General features: G+C 35.0%; 1 protein-coding gene across 3 annotated transcripts in view; it reads left to right on the top strand.

The window, feature by feature from the left end:
- Positions 1 to 1,417: 1,417 nt before the first annotated feature.
- Positions 1,418 to 14,981, top strand: part of LOC127437465 (WW domain-containing oxidoreductase) — a 346,983-nt gene continuing 333,419 nt past the window's right edge. For all 3 annotated transcript variants that reach the window (XM_051692403.1, XM_051692404.1, XM_051692405.1), the window contains exons 1-4: positions 1,418 to 1,618; positions 1,815 to 1,879; positions 3,095 to 3,152; positions 3,804 to 3,973. In XM_051692403.1, coding sequence (XP_051548363.1) covers positions 1,512 to 1,618; positions 1,815 to 1,879; positions 3,095 to 3,152; positions 3,804 to 3,973 — 400 coding nt within the window. In that variant the 5' untranslated portion in view covers positions 1,418 to 1,511. The remainder of the gene's footprint in view (positions 1,619 to 1,814; positions 1,880 to 3,094; positions 3,153 to 3,803; positions 3,974 to 14,981) is intronic.

The raw sequence follows: 14,981 nt of genomic DNA, 5'->3' as shown, positions 1-14,981 counted from the left end.
TTCTCTTTTATAAAATTGTACATCCTCTCATTATAAATCCTAATAACTCATGATGCACTGTTGTGTGTGACAATAGTTTATTAAAACCACAAAGGTGAATCATGAATTAGAACTGTTATGCCAGATGATGCCCCAACAATGCCCTCTTAAAATGTAAAAAAATGCCCATGAAAAACAACTCCAGGGGTCAAATATTGCCCCTTAATTGAAAGGTTAATATACATCACTCTGGTATGAACGGCCTCTTTAGAAATGCTTCAGCCAATAGATACATATGTACTCAAGAAAATGAAAAACTTCAATCTATGGAACATGCCCGGACCCCACTTGACAATACACTTCTTTTCTTGGTCAGGTTGTTGTGCGTACCCTGAGATTAAATCCCGCAGCAATGCAGTTTTTATTTCATTTTTTATAAAATAGAATGTAATGGTAATAGATACGTGTTAAAAAGAACTAATATTACTTTAGAGTGCTTTTAAGTGTCAACCAAGCCCCCCAGCCATGACACCTATTTCAAATCTACTGAGTTTGCATGGATGATTTAAAGAGAAATACAAGACACAAAATACAAACCATTTAATTTGGTTAATTTTCTTTTAGTAAGTTAATTTAGTTAGTATTATTATCAATACACTGAACAAGGAAAACTACATTTATAGTAACCACCACATTCAGGGGAAGGCTGCATGTTCACCTTCTTTAGAGATAGGCTTCAGCTCACTCTCTTTTGAGCTGAGACACATTTTGAACTGCCTCTTATGTTGTGTATGGAAAATATGTGCACAAAAGAAGTGGCAAGAGCACAAGAAAGCGATGTAAAACTGTCTGAAGATGTAAAAATGCAATCGAATGCAACCGTTACTGATACAATTACTGATTAAAACAGGTGTTTTATACCATTTTCTGTGATTCATACTGCTTGTTGCAGCAATATGAACTTTGCATAAATGGTGGTGGTGGGTTGAGTTTGGTTGACCCTGGTGCCCCCTCAAAAACATTCGGTGCATGACGCCCCTGGACACCAGTAGCCTACTAGTAGTTAGCACACTTTTTTACTCCAATGAATATTTCTTAGGGTAAGTTTATTTTTTAAAATAAATATCTTTATAGACAAACTATTAAGTCTAAAAAAAAAAAAAGCTATTGAACATTTTTCTCGATATTGTCCAGGAAAAACGATACAGCTCATTTAACACACATTGACATTTTGTGACAACTTGCCCTAATAGTATATTATGAAAATTGCAAGAAAGAAAGAAATAATAATAATAATAATAATAATAATAATTGGGCAAAATCTACCTTTTTGTTTCTATTGTTTAAATTCGAACGCTGAAAAGCTGAAATTGTTGTTCAAGCCGCCTACATTTCCCAGAAAGCCACTCAACATGACGTCACGTTATGATTGCGGAAGTGCTGCAGCAGCATTAGTTTAACGTGAATTTGCTGTCAGATACATTTCTCTCACAAGTTCAGTGAGTTATTGCATTTAAAACAATCAGTCCGCTATGGCAGCTCTTAAATACGCAGGTATGGATGATACAGACAGTGAAGATGAGCTTCCGCCCGGCTGGGAGGAGAGATCCACTAAAGACGGATGGGTTTATTATGCCAAGTGAGTGTTTGATAATACTGTACACAAAACACATACAACATACACGTGTGACCTCTGCATGTGCATTTACACTTCTGATTATATCCCAGTGAAAGAAAGATGTATGAGTGTGTAGCACGCCAGTGGCATTTGTGATGTGATTTATAAGAGTGATTGACACATTACATTGTCAGTCTAATGTCATAATTCATTTCAGCCATGAGGAAATGAAGACTCAATGGGAACATCCCAAAACTGGGAAGAAGAAACGCTGTGCTGGAGGTATGACAATGATTTTATAACGTCAATAGATTTGAATGTAACATTAACAGAGTGATGGACAATCATTTGATGATGCTGTTTGTACACATTAGAGCAGCATGATTAAAATGTATAGTTTTTTTGTGCTATTTTGACATGTTTTGATAAAGGGGTCAATTAATTGATGCCCATGTTTTTTGTCCAGATTAATTAAATTATTACATTATAATAAATTATTATTATTATGTTTCAGTGTCTGAGTTCAGAGTCATTTTGATATTTTCAATTCTTTTATGGGGCTTAAAAGTAAAAAAATAAAATGTCATGTGGTGTAACTGTCTGGAGACAGAAAACAAAATCAAAGTCTCATTTAAAGCTGCATTTCTTAAGTGTTGGCATGGGTAGTGCAGAATAATCTTTTATTATATATATATATATATATATATATATATATATATTTTTTTTTTTAAGTAAGCAGTTAAACCAATATGAGTAATAAAACATTTATGAGTTTAGATATGAGTAATATTAAAAAAAAAAAAACAAAAAAAAAACAGCTTTTGTTCACCAAATCAAAGTCATGGTACCAACATGGTAGCGATTATTAAAAAACACACACACACACAAAAAAAAAGAAAAAAAAAAAAAAATGCAGAGAGGACCCCTTTTAGACCCTACTGACTATGTGTGAATTTTTTTATATATTAATATTTGGTCATACCATTAAATATGAATATTTTGGCATTTTTATGAAAAGGCACATTTTGTTCATGTCATATGGAGTAACCCTGAGAAAACTTCTTGATATTCTTGACTCAAAAAGTTTCAAAGTTTTCAAATATATTTTTTCATTATTTTTCAAAAATATGTTTGAAAACTTGTTTTTTAAATATTAATGATTAAGCTATATGATTATGTTAATGACTCATGTATTCAAGGAGCAAGGAAATATTTTAATACCTTTTTTTTTTTTTTTTTTTTTTTTTTTTGTGGTTACACCGCATGACATTTTTACAGTCGTTAAATCTAATTATTATTATTATTTTTTTGAAAATGCTACCCATTTCTTTTCCCAACATTTGTGAAACCAACATGAGATCACATTTCTACAAACTTGACACATGTATTTAAACTAGATTTTCTCATTTTTATCACCTTAGAAAACCTATTGGAAAATGTAACCATTCACTGATAATATGTTTTTATTTGATATTTTATTTTATTGTTATTCTTTAGCTCTGCCATATGGATGGGAGCAGGAAACAGATGACAAGGGCCAAATCTACTATGTTGAGTGAGTTCAGTGAACATGCTGTCCACATCATGGTTTCACAACATTGTGATGTGTGTTTGAACTAAGTATATTCTGCTGATAAACATAAATGTAAAATATTAAAGTTTAAAATCAGTTTTGCAGTTTGGTGGCTTTTATGTAATTTCTGTAAGCTTTGAGGCCATCTACTGTATCTCCTAATATATTCTCTCCTTCTCATCTGGGAAAACAGACCAATAATATTAATGACATCATCTTGCACTCAGGGGCGTAAACACAATTTTGGTCCGATAAAATGCTTCCTGGAACATCTTTCCTTCTGATACCACCTGCAATCGAACAGTAATAGCAAGTAGAAAATCACAGTTCACAGATGCGACATAAACAAAAAACAAAAAGGGAAAGTCAAGTCCTTCGATATGTCCCACCCAAACTTCTTGTTACAGGAAATATTATTAATATATTATATATTAACTGCTTGTGTAGGGAATTGCCACATATACAATATATACGTGTTCTTGTAAGTGGCTCTGGTGAGAGCATGTGCAAAACCACTATGTAAAGGGTTACAATGTGTGTTGTGATAGAGTCCAATGATGCATGTGCTGCTCTGCTGTACTGGCTATTTATGTTTTTTTTTTGTTGCTTTTTTCCCCCCCTTCTTTTCATAAGTCACATCAACAAACGCATGACGTATTTTGACCCTCGGCAGGCGTTTACTATAGAAGACATGCAGCTGAAACCCAAACGTTACGATGGCAACACTACCGCTCTAGAGATACTGCAGGGTCGTGACCTCTCAGACATGGTCATAGTCATCACGGGAGCCAACTCTGGGATTGGTGAGTCCTCAATGAACATAATCAGGGTTCATAACAAGACACATAAAATAACAGGGGTCTGCAACAGGGAGTCTGACGCAGTACTGCAGACTCTCCGTCAATTATTGTTTGATCTCAATATAAATTTTAGGGGGAAAAATGACAATACGTGTTAAACAAATAATCAATAATATCTTTAATTATAAAATATATAAAATATAAAAATTATAATTCTCTCATAATTTACTCATACTGTCTCGTACTCATGACTTTCTTTCTTCTGCGGGACACAAACAAAGATTTTTTGAAGGATGGATCATGTGTTTTTGTCCATACAGTGCAAGTCAATGGGGTCCAACCTTTCAATTTCTTGTATATCTTTTGTGGAATTTCATTGACATACTTGTATGATTGATCTACAGTAAAGGTAGCGTCACACTATCTTAGCAAACGACCCAATACAGTTACTAATAGTGTTTGATGAGCTAAGAAAACCTGAGCATAATAAACCTGCACTATAAAGCAGCTGCGTTCAGTACAGGATTTGTCCAGAAGGTTGCAGTGTAACATTAACTATTGACTCATCATGTTCCCCTAGAGTTTGTCACACTGAAATGAACATCAGTCAAAATGATCAACAGTGGAGACAGAGATCAAACCGTAATGATCTTACTGAAATTCATTAGCAGAGTTTAGTGCACATGTCATTGTAAATTCATAACGAATAAGGTTTATTTGTTTGTTTGTGAATTTGTCTTTTATTTTGTATTTTTTTACATAGGTGTTTGTATTGTGAATGATTGCAGGTGCAGAATTGTCAAACATTTAGGATTTTGGCTTGCTGTAATTGAAAACTAGCCCTGTCTGGAATATGTGACTGCACAATGCCACAGAAAACACCGCAGATTTCTTTAGAATTAGTGAATTGTAAACATCCCCTTGCTCCTTGGACGTGTGTTTATTAATTATTTTAGATAATTTGATAAAACTACCAATAAGAGTATAATTCACTCCCAATTTTTTTTAAACTATTAATCATTCTGGGTTCCCACGGTCATGAAAAACTGCCATGGAAAGAATACAATTTTAAAAAGGGAAATTAAGTGGAAATTTCTATTATGAATATACATTTTTTCTTCTTCTGTTTTTAACCCTAGTTTTGGCTAGAAATGTTTCTTTGAGATCTCTCTAGAATGATTTAAAAAAATCATTTTTCTGTAATCATAAATCACAGAAAAATCACAAATGTCGTGAGAGCTGTGTTGAATGATTCTCTATGTTCTTATCACTAATCATTCAACTTAAAGGGATAGTTCACCCAAAAATGAAAAATCTCTCATCATTTACTCACCCTCATGCCATCCCAGAAGTGTATGACTTACTTTCTTCTGCTGAACACAAATGAAGATGTTTAGAAGAATATTTCAGCTCTGTAGGTCCATACAGTGCAAGTGAATGGTGACCAGAACTTTGTAGCACCAAAAAGCACATAAAGGAAACATTAAAGTAATCCATACGACTCCAGTGGTTAAATCCATAACTTCTAAAGGAATATGATAGGTGTGGGTGAGAAACACATAAATATTTGAGTCAATCTCCACTTTAACTTTCACTGTCACATTCTTCTTCTTGTGTTTTTGGTGATTCACATTCTTCATGCATACCGCCCCCTACTGGGCAGGGAGAAGAATTTCTAGCAAAAAAGTACTTAAATATTGATCTGTTTCTCACCCACACCTATCACATCAAATCTGAAAATATAGATTTAACTAATGGAGTCATGTGGATGTGCTTTTTGGAACTTCAGAGTACTGGTCACCATTCACACCATTCACATGCATTGTATAGACCTACAGAGCTGAAATAATCTTCTAAAATCATAATTTGTGTTCTGCAGATGAAAGAAAGTCATACACATCTGGGATGGCATGAGGGTGAGTAAATGATGAGAGAATTTTCATTTTGGATGAACTATATCCCTTTAACGTAAATCTTAACACAACTTGAATCTTGCAAAACCAACATTTGAAGTATGAGACATTACTACTGAAATAAATTCCATATTAAAGATAATAATTCTCACATGCTGTGTTTCTGGACCTGCTGAGCACACTACGGTCTGTATTTAATTGTTGTGGGATTTTGTAGTGTAATGTGATTGTAACACTAGAGGGCAGAGGAGCGCTGTGTGCCACTCATAAATCTGCGTTTGCAGGATTCTGGCCAATTTCAGGAATGCCTTCATACATAATGAAATGCAATATTTAGGAAAGAAACAAACTTTTAATAATATAGTGTGATTATCATTATTATTTTTGTATGATGTAAGTCATAAATCATTTGATCAATATGATTACAATTACTTTGTATTCTAAGCATTGAATGGCACCAGGCCAAACTATCATATATTTACATTTATTTGCCATTTATGTTTATCTTACAATTATTTTACATTATTGAATTTTTTTCAAATATAAAAACATTAGTGGTATAGTACCATCTGCAGTTGCCTGTATTTAAAGGTTTTACACTAATATCCCTGAATTTGTTTGTAAATAATTGTTTATACTTTTTAATTAAATATATATTAGATATGTAACTATATTCAGCACCATACCAGCAAACAGAACCGTTGTTGTACGTGCAAGAAAATATTTTCTTAAGTGTGTATTTACCCACATAAAGATTCATTGTAATAATTGTGTTTGTCATTTACATTTCACATGCACGTGTTTAATGCATGAATCTGGCAGCAGGCTTTCTCTGGTAATAAGCCTGATCATAAGGTAATTACTGTATGATGGGTTCTATTATTTTTTTAAGACTGATACTGTACTGTGCTTTATTAGTCCTGTATGGAAACACACTACTGCGGTAATGGAAACAAATGCTCTTTTGTATCCTCTCTGTCTCTCTCTCTCCCTGTCTCTTGTTAACGTGTTCTCTGGTTGTGGAGCGGTACACCTGCACCCGTGCATTGATCCTATGGCGCGTGTTTGACCTCGGCTCATGCCTCCCATTCATTCCCATTAGTGACTTGGGCGCTTTCCTTAATTCTCCTCTATTGAACCAACTAAAAATTATTTACCGTCTAAAGTAGCGTTCACTTCACTCAAACACAGCGTTGCAACACCCAGCAGTATCTGACCTGAGACCTGTACTAAAAAAAAAGGATTTTTGCTGCTTGTTCAGTGTACTTAATTCAAATGAACTAAAGCAACACAATTCTAGAACATTTAGTCATGACTTGATTTTATTGTGTTCTATCCATTTAAATGTGTAAAATGGAAGTTTACTTAATCCATTTGAGTTGGGACTACATGAATATGTTTTTTGGTGTTAATGTAGCATTGGTGAAACTAGGCAGGGGATATTCATTTCTCAGCATGCTTTACATTAGGGATGCAACGATACCATTTTTTCTCTTCCGATCCGTTTCCGATACCTGATCTCTCAGTATCAGCCGATAACGATCTGATACCAGTGTTGTTTTTTTCTTAATGAGTTTAGAACATCTGTAATTCATTGTGCGGAGCTGATTGGGAGTACTCTTTGTGTAAAGAAACAGAAACCTCCAACAATACTTAATTTCATTAAAAGATAGGAAAACAAGAAAACAATTACATAAGAGCATGTGCAAAACTTTGTTGTTAACTAGTCTGCAGGATACAGCAGCAAAAATAACAGTAATTCCAGTGAAAGTCTCTTTACACATTTTAACTTGTATCTGGACTTGTAAATGGTTTCAGATGTCTCTCTCTGTTATTTATTTATTTCATTTTAGTTTTATTAGTATATCAGTCCACTTTTTAATCACACAGTAATTTTTGGAACCCAGTTTGTTTTTATTGTAATTTCTAAAAAATAATAATAATACATTTACTATACATTGGTAATACATTTCAGTTGTAATTTCTTAAGGCTTTTATTTTGAAAGTCCAGCGCTGAGGGCTCCATGGAGTCTGTGTTTGAGTGTTTGTTTGTAGGCTAATTCACAGTAGTGTAATACGCTTCTCATTCAGCATCTGGTAAAATGCTTGCCTGGTGCCGTTCTCAATGCATGTTATAGGTGGACCAAACTGTTGATCATCTACATCTGAGATGGAGTTTGTTTGGACACACAGCAGCGCATCACGAGCCTCTGCGCATGTTTATGTGTGTGTCGTCAGAGCGGCACTTGTTCAGTAAAGCGTGGTGCCAGAGACTTAGCTGTGCATGCTGACTGTATAGTATTAAACACAGCCTTTAGCAATTCATAAAGCTTTTGGATGACTGTAAGAGCCTGAATAAAATACACAAGTTATATGGACTAATTTAATGGTGATTTGAAGGTTATTTATGTCATTATTTGAGCTTGACAGTAAAGTCAGTGACTAACATGCGGTATCGGATTTGGATCGGGATCGTCGGACTGATACATGATCCGGGTAAAAATGTCAGTATCAGACCCGATACCGATCCAGGTATCGGATCAGTGCCATCCCTACTTTACAAGGCACTGGATAGAGAACAAGTGTTAAATGAATGTTATTTTATGCAGTTAATATGAGGTGATTTGTTTAATGTTCTGTTATGTCTTTATTTAAAAAGAGTGTCTTTTATGCTTTCATTTTGGAGGTTACCATTGTGGTGAAAAATGGCGCTTAGCTCAAGGATGGACTTTCAGTTTCAAGTGTTATTTGATTTTGAGTGTTACTTAACTCCATAAGCAGTTGCTGCAAAATTAACAGTTTCACTGTCCTTACAATTGCTCACCATATACTCATGATTAATAAAATAAGTTGTACCAACATAATTTTCTTTTTTAAATAAACAAAAATAGAGTTTGATGAACCTAATGAAATTGAGTAAACAACGATAATAAATTAATTTGACTCAGTGAAACTCAATTAATCTGATTGAAAGACATTTAATTACTTTAAATTCAATTAAGTAAGTGTCATGACTTTTTTTTTGTTTAGTTTTTTGAGTGTGTGCACATACTTATGCTAAATGTTTATGAACGAAAAAACAGTATTTTATGAGACTGGCACTAATCACAAATTGATATATATTTTAATGGAAATTTACATCTGTTTTTTGCGTTCTTTTTGTACCAATGATTTAGCTTGAGGAAAATATGTGAATTGTATAAATGGTGTAATAACATTTTTTGTGCATTTTCTTATATCAAAACTCAATTTCTAACAAACGCATCAGTGACTTAATCATACTTACGAATTTATTGTAGATTTTAACTACTGAGGCACAAGTATAATATCCCAACAGCACCTAATATAGACTTCCCAGTTTCTTCCAATGCAAATTAAGATATTTCTCCAGGAGTAGCATTTTTTTGGTTATTTTTTGTAGCGGACTATCATAAATAAATCATAAACCTTTTATGCGGATTTACTTTGTCTCCATCCCGATATACCTGGTTGGCAGGTGTCTTATTTTGGAACTGTTTTTTGACGGTGGAGTCAGTTCTGCGATCAGATCTGTTGTTTAATTGTAGTGTGGGGGTTATTTTTGTTGTGCAGGTGTATCGCTGCAGGTTGGGATCCTCTCGGCTGCTGGTCTCTGATAGTGATGGATGCTCTGTGACGGTCACAGCGCTCCAACATGCCTCTGTTTGTCTTTTTGAATAACAGCACCGCGACGTAAATGCTTGTGTACATTTATGGGCTTCTATATTTATTCTGTTTTATTTCAGTTCATCACTTCTTATGGATGAGGCTGTTATACTTGGGAGCGCAGTCACTGATGGTGATGTTATTCACTAGAGGTGACACGTATGTGTGTTGCTGTATTTTTGAAACCAACAGACAAACCAGCATGCCTGTGTTTGATTTGGGAGAGTTTCAATGTATGAAAAAAAAAGATGTACTAATGTAGGAACTTACAAAAATAAAATATTTAAATGTAATGTGTGTAATTTCTTAAATGTTTAAATACTATTTTCTCTCCCATCTTAATATGCAGAGACAACTAATATGCAGGAGTCCAAATTTTATGAAACCCCAGAGTTTCAAGGAAACTCAATTTTGATAGTGTATCTTAAATTTCACATTGTCATATGGACAATTAATCAGTAATTAGACTCAAGTCTAACAAACCTAAAGTACACGTCACAGTAACAGTTCTCGGTACTGAAAAATTCCTCGCTGTTCAGTGAGGGAGTCAGTTGGGAACTCACTGACGGCTGATTCGCTGAGAAAAAGACTCTGATTCAAACTGCTAACCTGAGCTCCTGAGTTCAAACCCGTTTCGTTAATTATTTTGGCTGATTCATAAAAAATACCCGGTTCAAAAAGGGTCGTTTGTTCGCAAATCGGACATAATGGCTTGAGCTGTGTTTGTTTTTAGTTTTTTTTTTCCGTGCACAGAGCTCATCTCAAAAGAAAGGGAGAACTGTGCAATCTGAAGATGTAATTCAGTAACTCACAAGATGATATCTGACAAAACTGCATATGAACGCATACAAACTGTTCTGCGACTGTCATTGATGGCGACTAGATTTTAAATGATTGTCGCCATTATTTTTTACTATTTTAGTTGCAGTCTGGAGCCTTGTGGCCTGTTGCACAAAGCTAGTTGAACAAACTCAGAGTTTCAGAGTAAGTTTCAGGTTGAGAAAACCAGATCGAGCCAAACCGGTTTAGATCGGGTTTAACGATCTCAAGACGCTCGGTACAAACGTTTTGTCAACTCAGAGTTTGATCCTGAGTTCGTGGTTAACCCTGAAGCTCGTGCACATGAATGAGTGACTTTTGACACCAATAGCCAATGAGTGAAGCCTGGAGAGAGTCGGCGTGATTTACTTATTGCGAGAATTTCAGTGTGATTTATGTCTCCGCTGAAGATCAAGAGATCATTATGAGAATATGAAGACTTTGAACATTTACACAGCATGAAGAAACACCGCTGCTGCTGTAAAAGAAAAGAAAACTGAATATAATGTGCAGCTGAATTAAATAGGTTCACAATAAGAACATACAAGCAGCATACAAATCTATATATTTATTTAAAATGTAAAAGCTTTTATCTCATTTAAATTAAAAGTCTAATATAATTTAATGAAGTTCAAGCAATGTCACTTTGTATGATGGTCTACTATATAATTTTAACTAGTAGATTTGTTCATGTGGAAAGACTCGTCACACAATAAATTTGTCTTCAAAGTGTGTGAATCACCATACGAACAATTCTTTAAAACTTTTTTCCAAGGTTCTCAGCATCACGCTCTGCATACAGGTACAGTAATTAAAGAAATGCAAAGAAACGCTAAAATATATTTTAAATGTGCTGCTCAAGAAACAAGGTTCCAGAGATTCAGGGGGAGTGACTTTGTTGCGTCAGAAATGTCACTTTACTCACAGCTGATTGGTTCAGTGTCTGTTTGTGATCTGTAACCCAGAATAAACCTGCTCTGGAGCAGGTTAGCCATGTAGCTTAAGTTGCTATTGCGATGAACACTGGCAAAATCAGACTGAAAAAACAAGAGTTTGCTCAAACTAAACTCAAACTTACCTGGGTAGACACGGAAACCGTCTTTGTGAAACAGGCCTCTGCGTACAGCCCAAACCAATTGGTTGGTTCAACCAACTAAGTGAGTTTGTAGCAGGACAATCTGTGTTTTTTGACCAATGGGAGATGAGTGGAATGTTTATATTTAAAGGAATATTCAGGTTCAATACAAGTTAAGCTCAATCGACAGCATTTGTGGCATAATGTTGATTACCACAAAAATTATTTCAACTCGTCCCTCTTTCTTTAAAAACAGCAAAAATAGAGGCTACAGTGAGGCACTTACTGTACAGTGGAAGTGAATGGGGGCCAGTTTTATTTTAAAATACTCACTGTTTCAAAAGTGTAGACACAAGGCATAAACAACATCTGTGTTAACATGATTTTAGTGTGATAAAATCACTTACTAACCTTTTCTGTGTGAAGTTATAGGCAATTTTACAAAAAAAAAAGATTGGCCTCATTCACTTCCATTGTAAGTGCCTCACTGTAACCTTTTACAGTGTGTGAATTGTTTTTTTTTTTTTTTTTTTTTTAAAGAAAAGGAGGGACGAATCAAAATAAATGTTTGTGGTAGTCAACATTATGCCACAAATGCTGTCGACTGAGTTTAACTTGTATTGAACCCAGAACATTCCTTCAATCCAAGTTAAAATCAATTAAAACATTTAAATTAAATTGAATTAAACAATTAAATTCTGTTTGGTGCTGAAGGTGACACAGGAATTTCACACCTCACCTTTAAGGCCACATCCACACTAATCCATTTCAGTTTACTAACGTCTCTGATTTCGGTGGAGGAATACGGTGTAAATTTAGCGAAATTAATGCGTTTTCAAATGAAAATGTATCCGTGTACATTTTCATACTCCTAAACTTTCTAAAAAACAAACATTCCAAACCTTGTCTGTTTGTTTATATGAATTGCAAACAAAATCTTTTATCTTGTTTATTGGTGCTACTGTATACATTTTTACCGCAAAATTTACTACATTTAATGCACTTTTAAGATCCTTTTTTATAGTTTTACCACAAAAACAAACCCCCACCTCTCCATCTGTTATGGCAGTCAAAAGAAAAGAGTAAATTAATAAAGAAATACAGAAAATGTAATAATATGAATTAAAATAATAACATTTTGCTCTTTAACACTTTAACACAGGTTTGAAGCATTTTATCGTTGATTTGACTTGTAAAGCATGGCACGTTGTGTCACTCTGATTCTCATCTCCTTGTGTTATTTTGCAGAAAGCTCTGTATCAGAGCAGGAAATAAGTGCATAAGGTGGCACAGGGGATGAATAACAGGCCATACTGACGGGAACTCTTCTGTTTTATGTTCCTTGATAAATGCCATACCCGCTATGTATTTCCACTTTAATTGATTTTTGATGGCTGTATGACTGTGTTGCTGTGCCCTCTCACCAGGGCTGTGTCACTGGGTCTCTCTCCCTTGGCTAAAGGATTAGATGTAACTCAATGGTTCTTCTGTCTCTAGATAAAACGTAACATTTTGTGGTTGAGTGGTAGATTTGAGGCTGATTTGTTCAACTTATCTGACACTAAATTGATTCAGACCCCTGTGTTTCCTGCCCTTCTTTGTGTATGAATAGGAAGACCTCTAAACACAGGGGCCCCCATGCATTATGCTCAAAGTGAAGTGACTACATTGCTTAAAATGTACATGTCGTAGCACCTCACGTTATATATTTAAGTAATATGCATGCAGATGAAGAATCTTGTGCTTTTTTATTTTTTGTGTGTGACTGGCAATAAGGTGTGAGAGGCTGGATTATATTGTGAATATAGTCACAGCTAAAGGGTGTTGTTGGGCATGACCTTGAGTGCCGTATTGCTTTTATAAAACAGTTAATGCTCAAGAAAATATCAAGGACACAAATTTCATTTAAATGTAAATGTATTAAGCAAGTTCCACTATTAAGCTTCCACTCAGCCTGATCTTATACGTGACTATGCACAGCTATTTGTTTGTTGTAATTTAACATGCATTTGTGTACGTTTGGATTGATGCTGAAATGTACAATACATGTTGAACGTGTTGACAGTATCTAAAACATATACATTTTTGCAGCTTCAGCTTTAGAAATGAAAAACAAATATTTATGAATACTTTATATTAGAAATATACTGTATTTGTATAGTTTTTTTTATTTACTATTTGTATACATATTCTGTGCGATATGTCATACACACTAAGTCAATAGGCATGGCCGTGAAGTTTTGGTATTTTCGTGCAAGCATACGTTAAGTCTAGGCACAAGAGAGTTGGCAAAACCATGTGCGCAAACCACTAATATGCTGTGTCAAGTGCAATTTAATTCAGAGGTTCTTCTCCGGTTATTGCACCATCTGCTTCCTATTATATAGTCCATTCCCTGTCAAGTAACATGGATATAAATGAAGACAACCCATTCATAAAAGTTTTGTAGTGTAAATGGGCTGTGTGCAATGCATCCCCTGCTCTGTGACTGTATTGTGCTGTTCTGGTGCTGCGATGCATGTGTTGTATATGTTCTCTGTCGGCCTCTCTGGGACCGTTGGCTCTCATCCTGCTCATCCGTGTCTCACCAGCTTGAAATATGCTTTGCTTCTCTCCCATTGTTCATTGTTTTGTAATGTATATTTGTTATATGTTTCTCTATGTTTTATGTTTAATTTCTGTACAGCATCCCTAAGCTGTGGAAAGGCGCTATGCTAAAGAATCATTATTATGGTCATTAATCATATTGATCTACTGACACACAAATCATTGCTAGTATTAAAAGTGATCAATAGCTCTTTAATATGATCTGCTGGTGAAATCTCCAGACTGCAAATGCAGGACTTTGCGTTGAGAGTAGACGTGCTTCTCAGACGTCTTAGCACAATGACCTATTACTCAGTAAAATTGCGCCACTTCATTAACATACAATACACCAACAGTTTGTGCACATACACCCACAGAAAGCACAAACACTCCAACCCATGCCGGCTTAGGGTGGCATGAAAATTGCAGAAGTCAGAGTTGAAGTCAGAAGTTTACGATTAGTCGACGTTATCGACAATTGTTGACAAAAATTTTCATTGTCGAATAGTCGTTTCATGTCATTTAATGTAACATTGCACTGCAGTTCACGCCTGACTGAGGAGAGGAAGAATTTCACAGCTCACAGTCCAGATGCACTCTAAACTTTCCAAACAGCTTCAGGTGATGAAGATCGCAAAGTATGAGGGAATTATAATGCAAAAATACAAAATAAGTAAATACAGAAGCACTCTCGCTGTGGAATAAGCGGAGCCGGAGTTCTTTAAAGGAAACACCCTGCCGTTACATCTTAAATGCAGTTATATTTAATGCGTTATAGCTTTATTAAAGTTCAAATAATATGGAAGCAGATCATGTAAGTAACTACAAACTCTGAAATTGACATTTCTCTGTGCGGTCAGTGCCTCTTCTATGAGTTGCGCGAAGTGTCCTGATCTTAGGGGGAAGAGATTGAAACTGCACCCGGCTGAGGAAC

Source organism: Myxocyprinus asiaticus, chromosome 48 (genome assembly GCF_019703515.2).
Source record: "Myxocyprinus asiaticus isolate MX2 ecotype Aquarium Trade chromosome 48, UBuf_Myxa_2, whole genome shotgun sequence".
Classification (NCBI taxonomy): domain Eukaryota; kingdom Metazoa; phylum Chordata; class Actinopteri; order Cypriniformes; family Catostomidae; genus Myxocyprinus; species Myxocyprinus asiaticus.
Note: the sequence above shows the minus strand (reverse complement) of the source record. Positions and strands in the feature narration are given on the sequence as shown.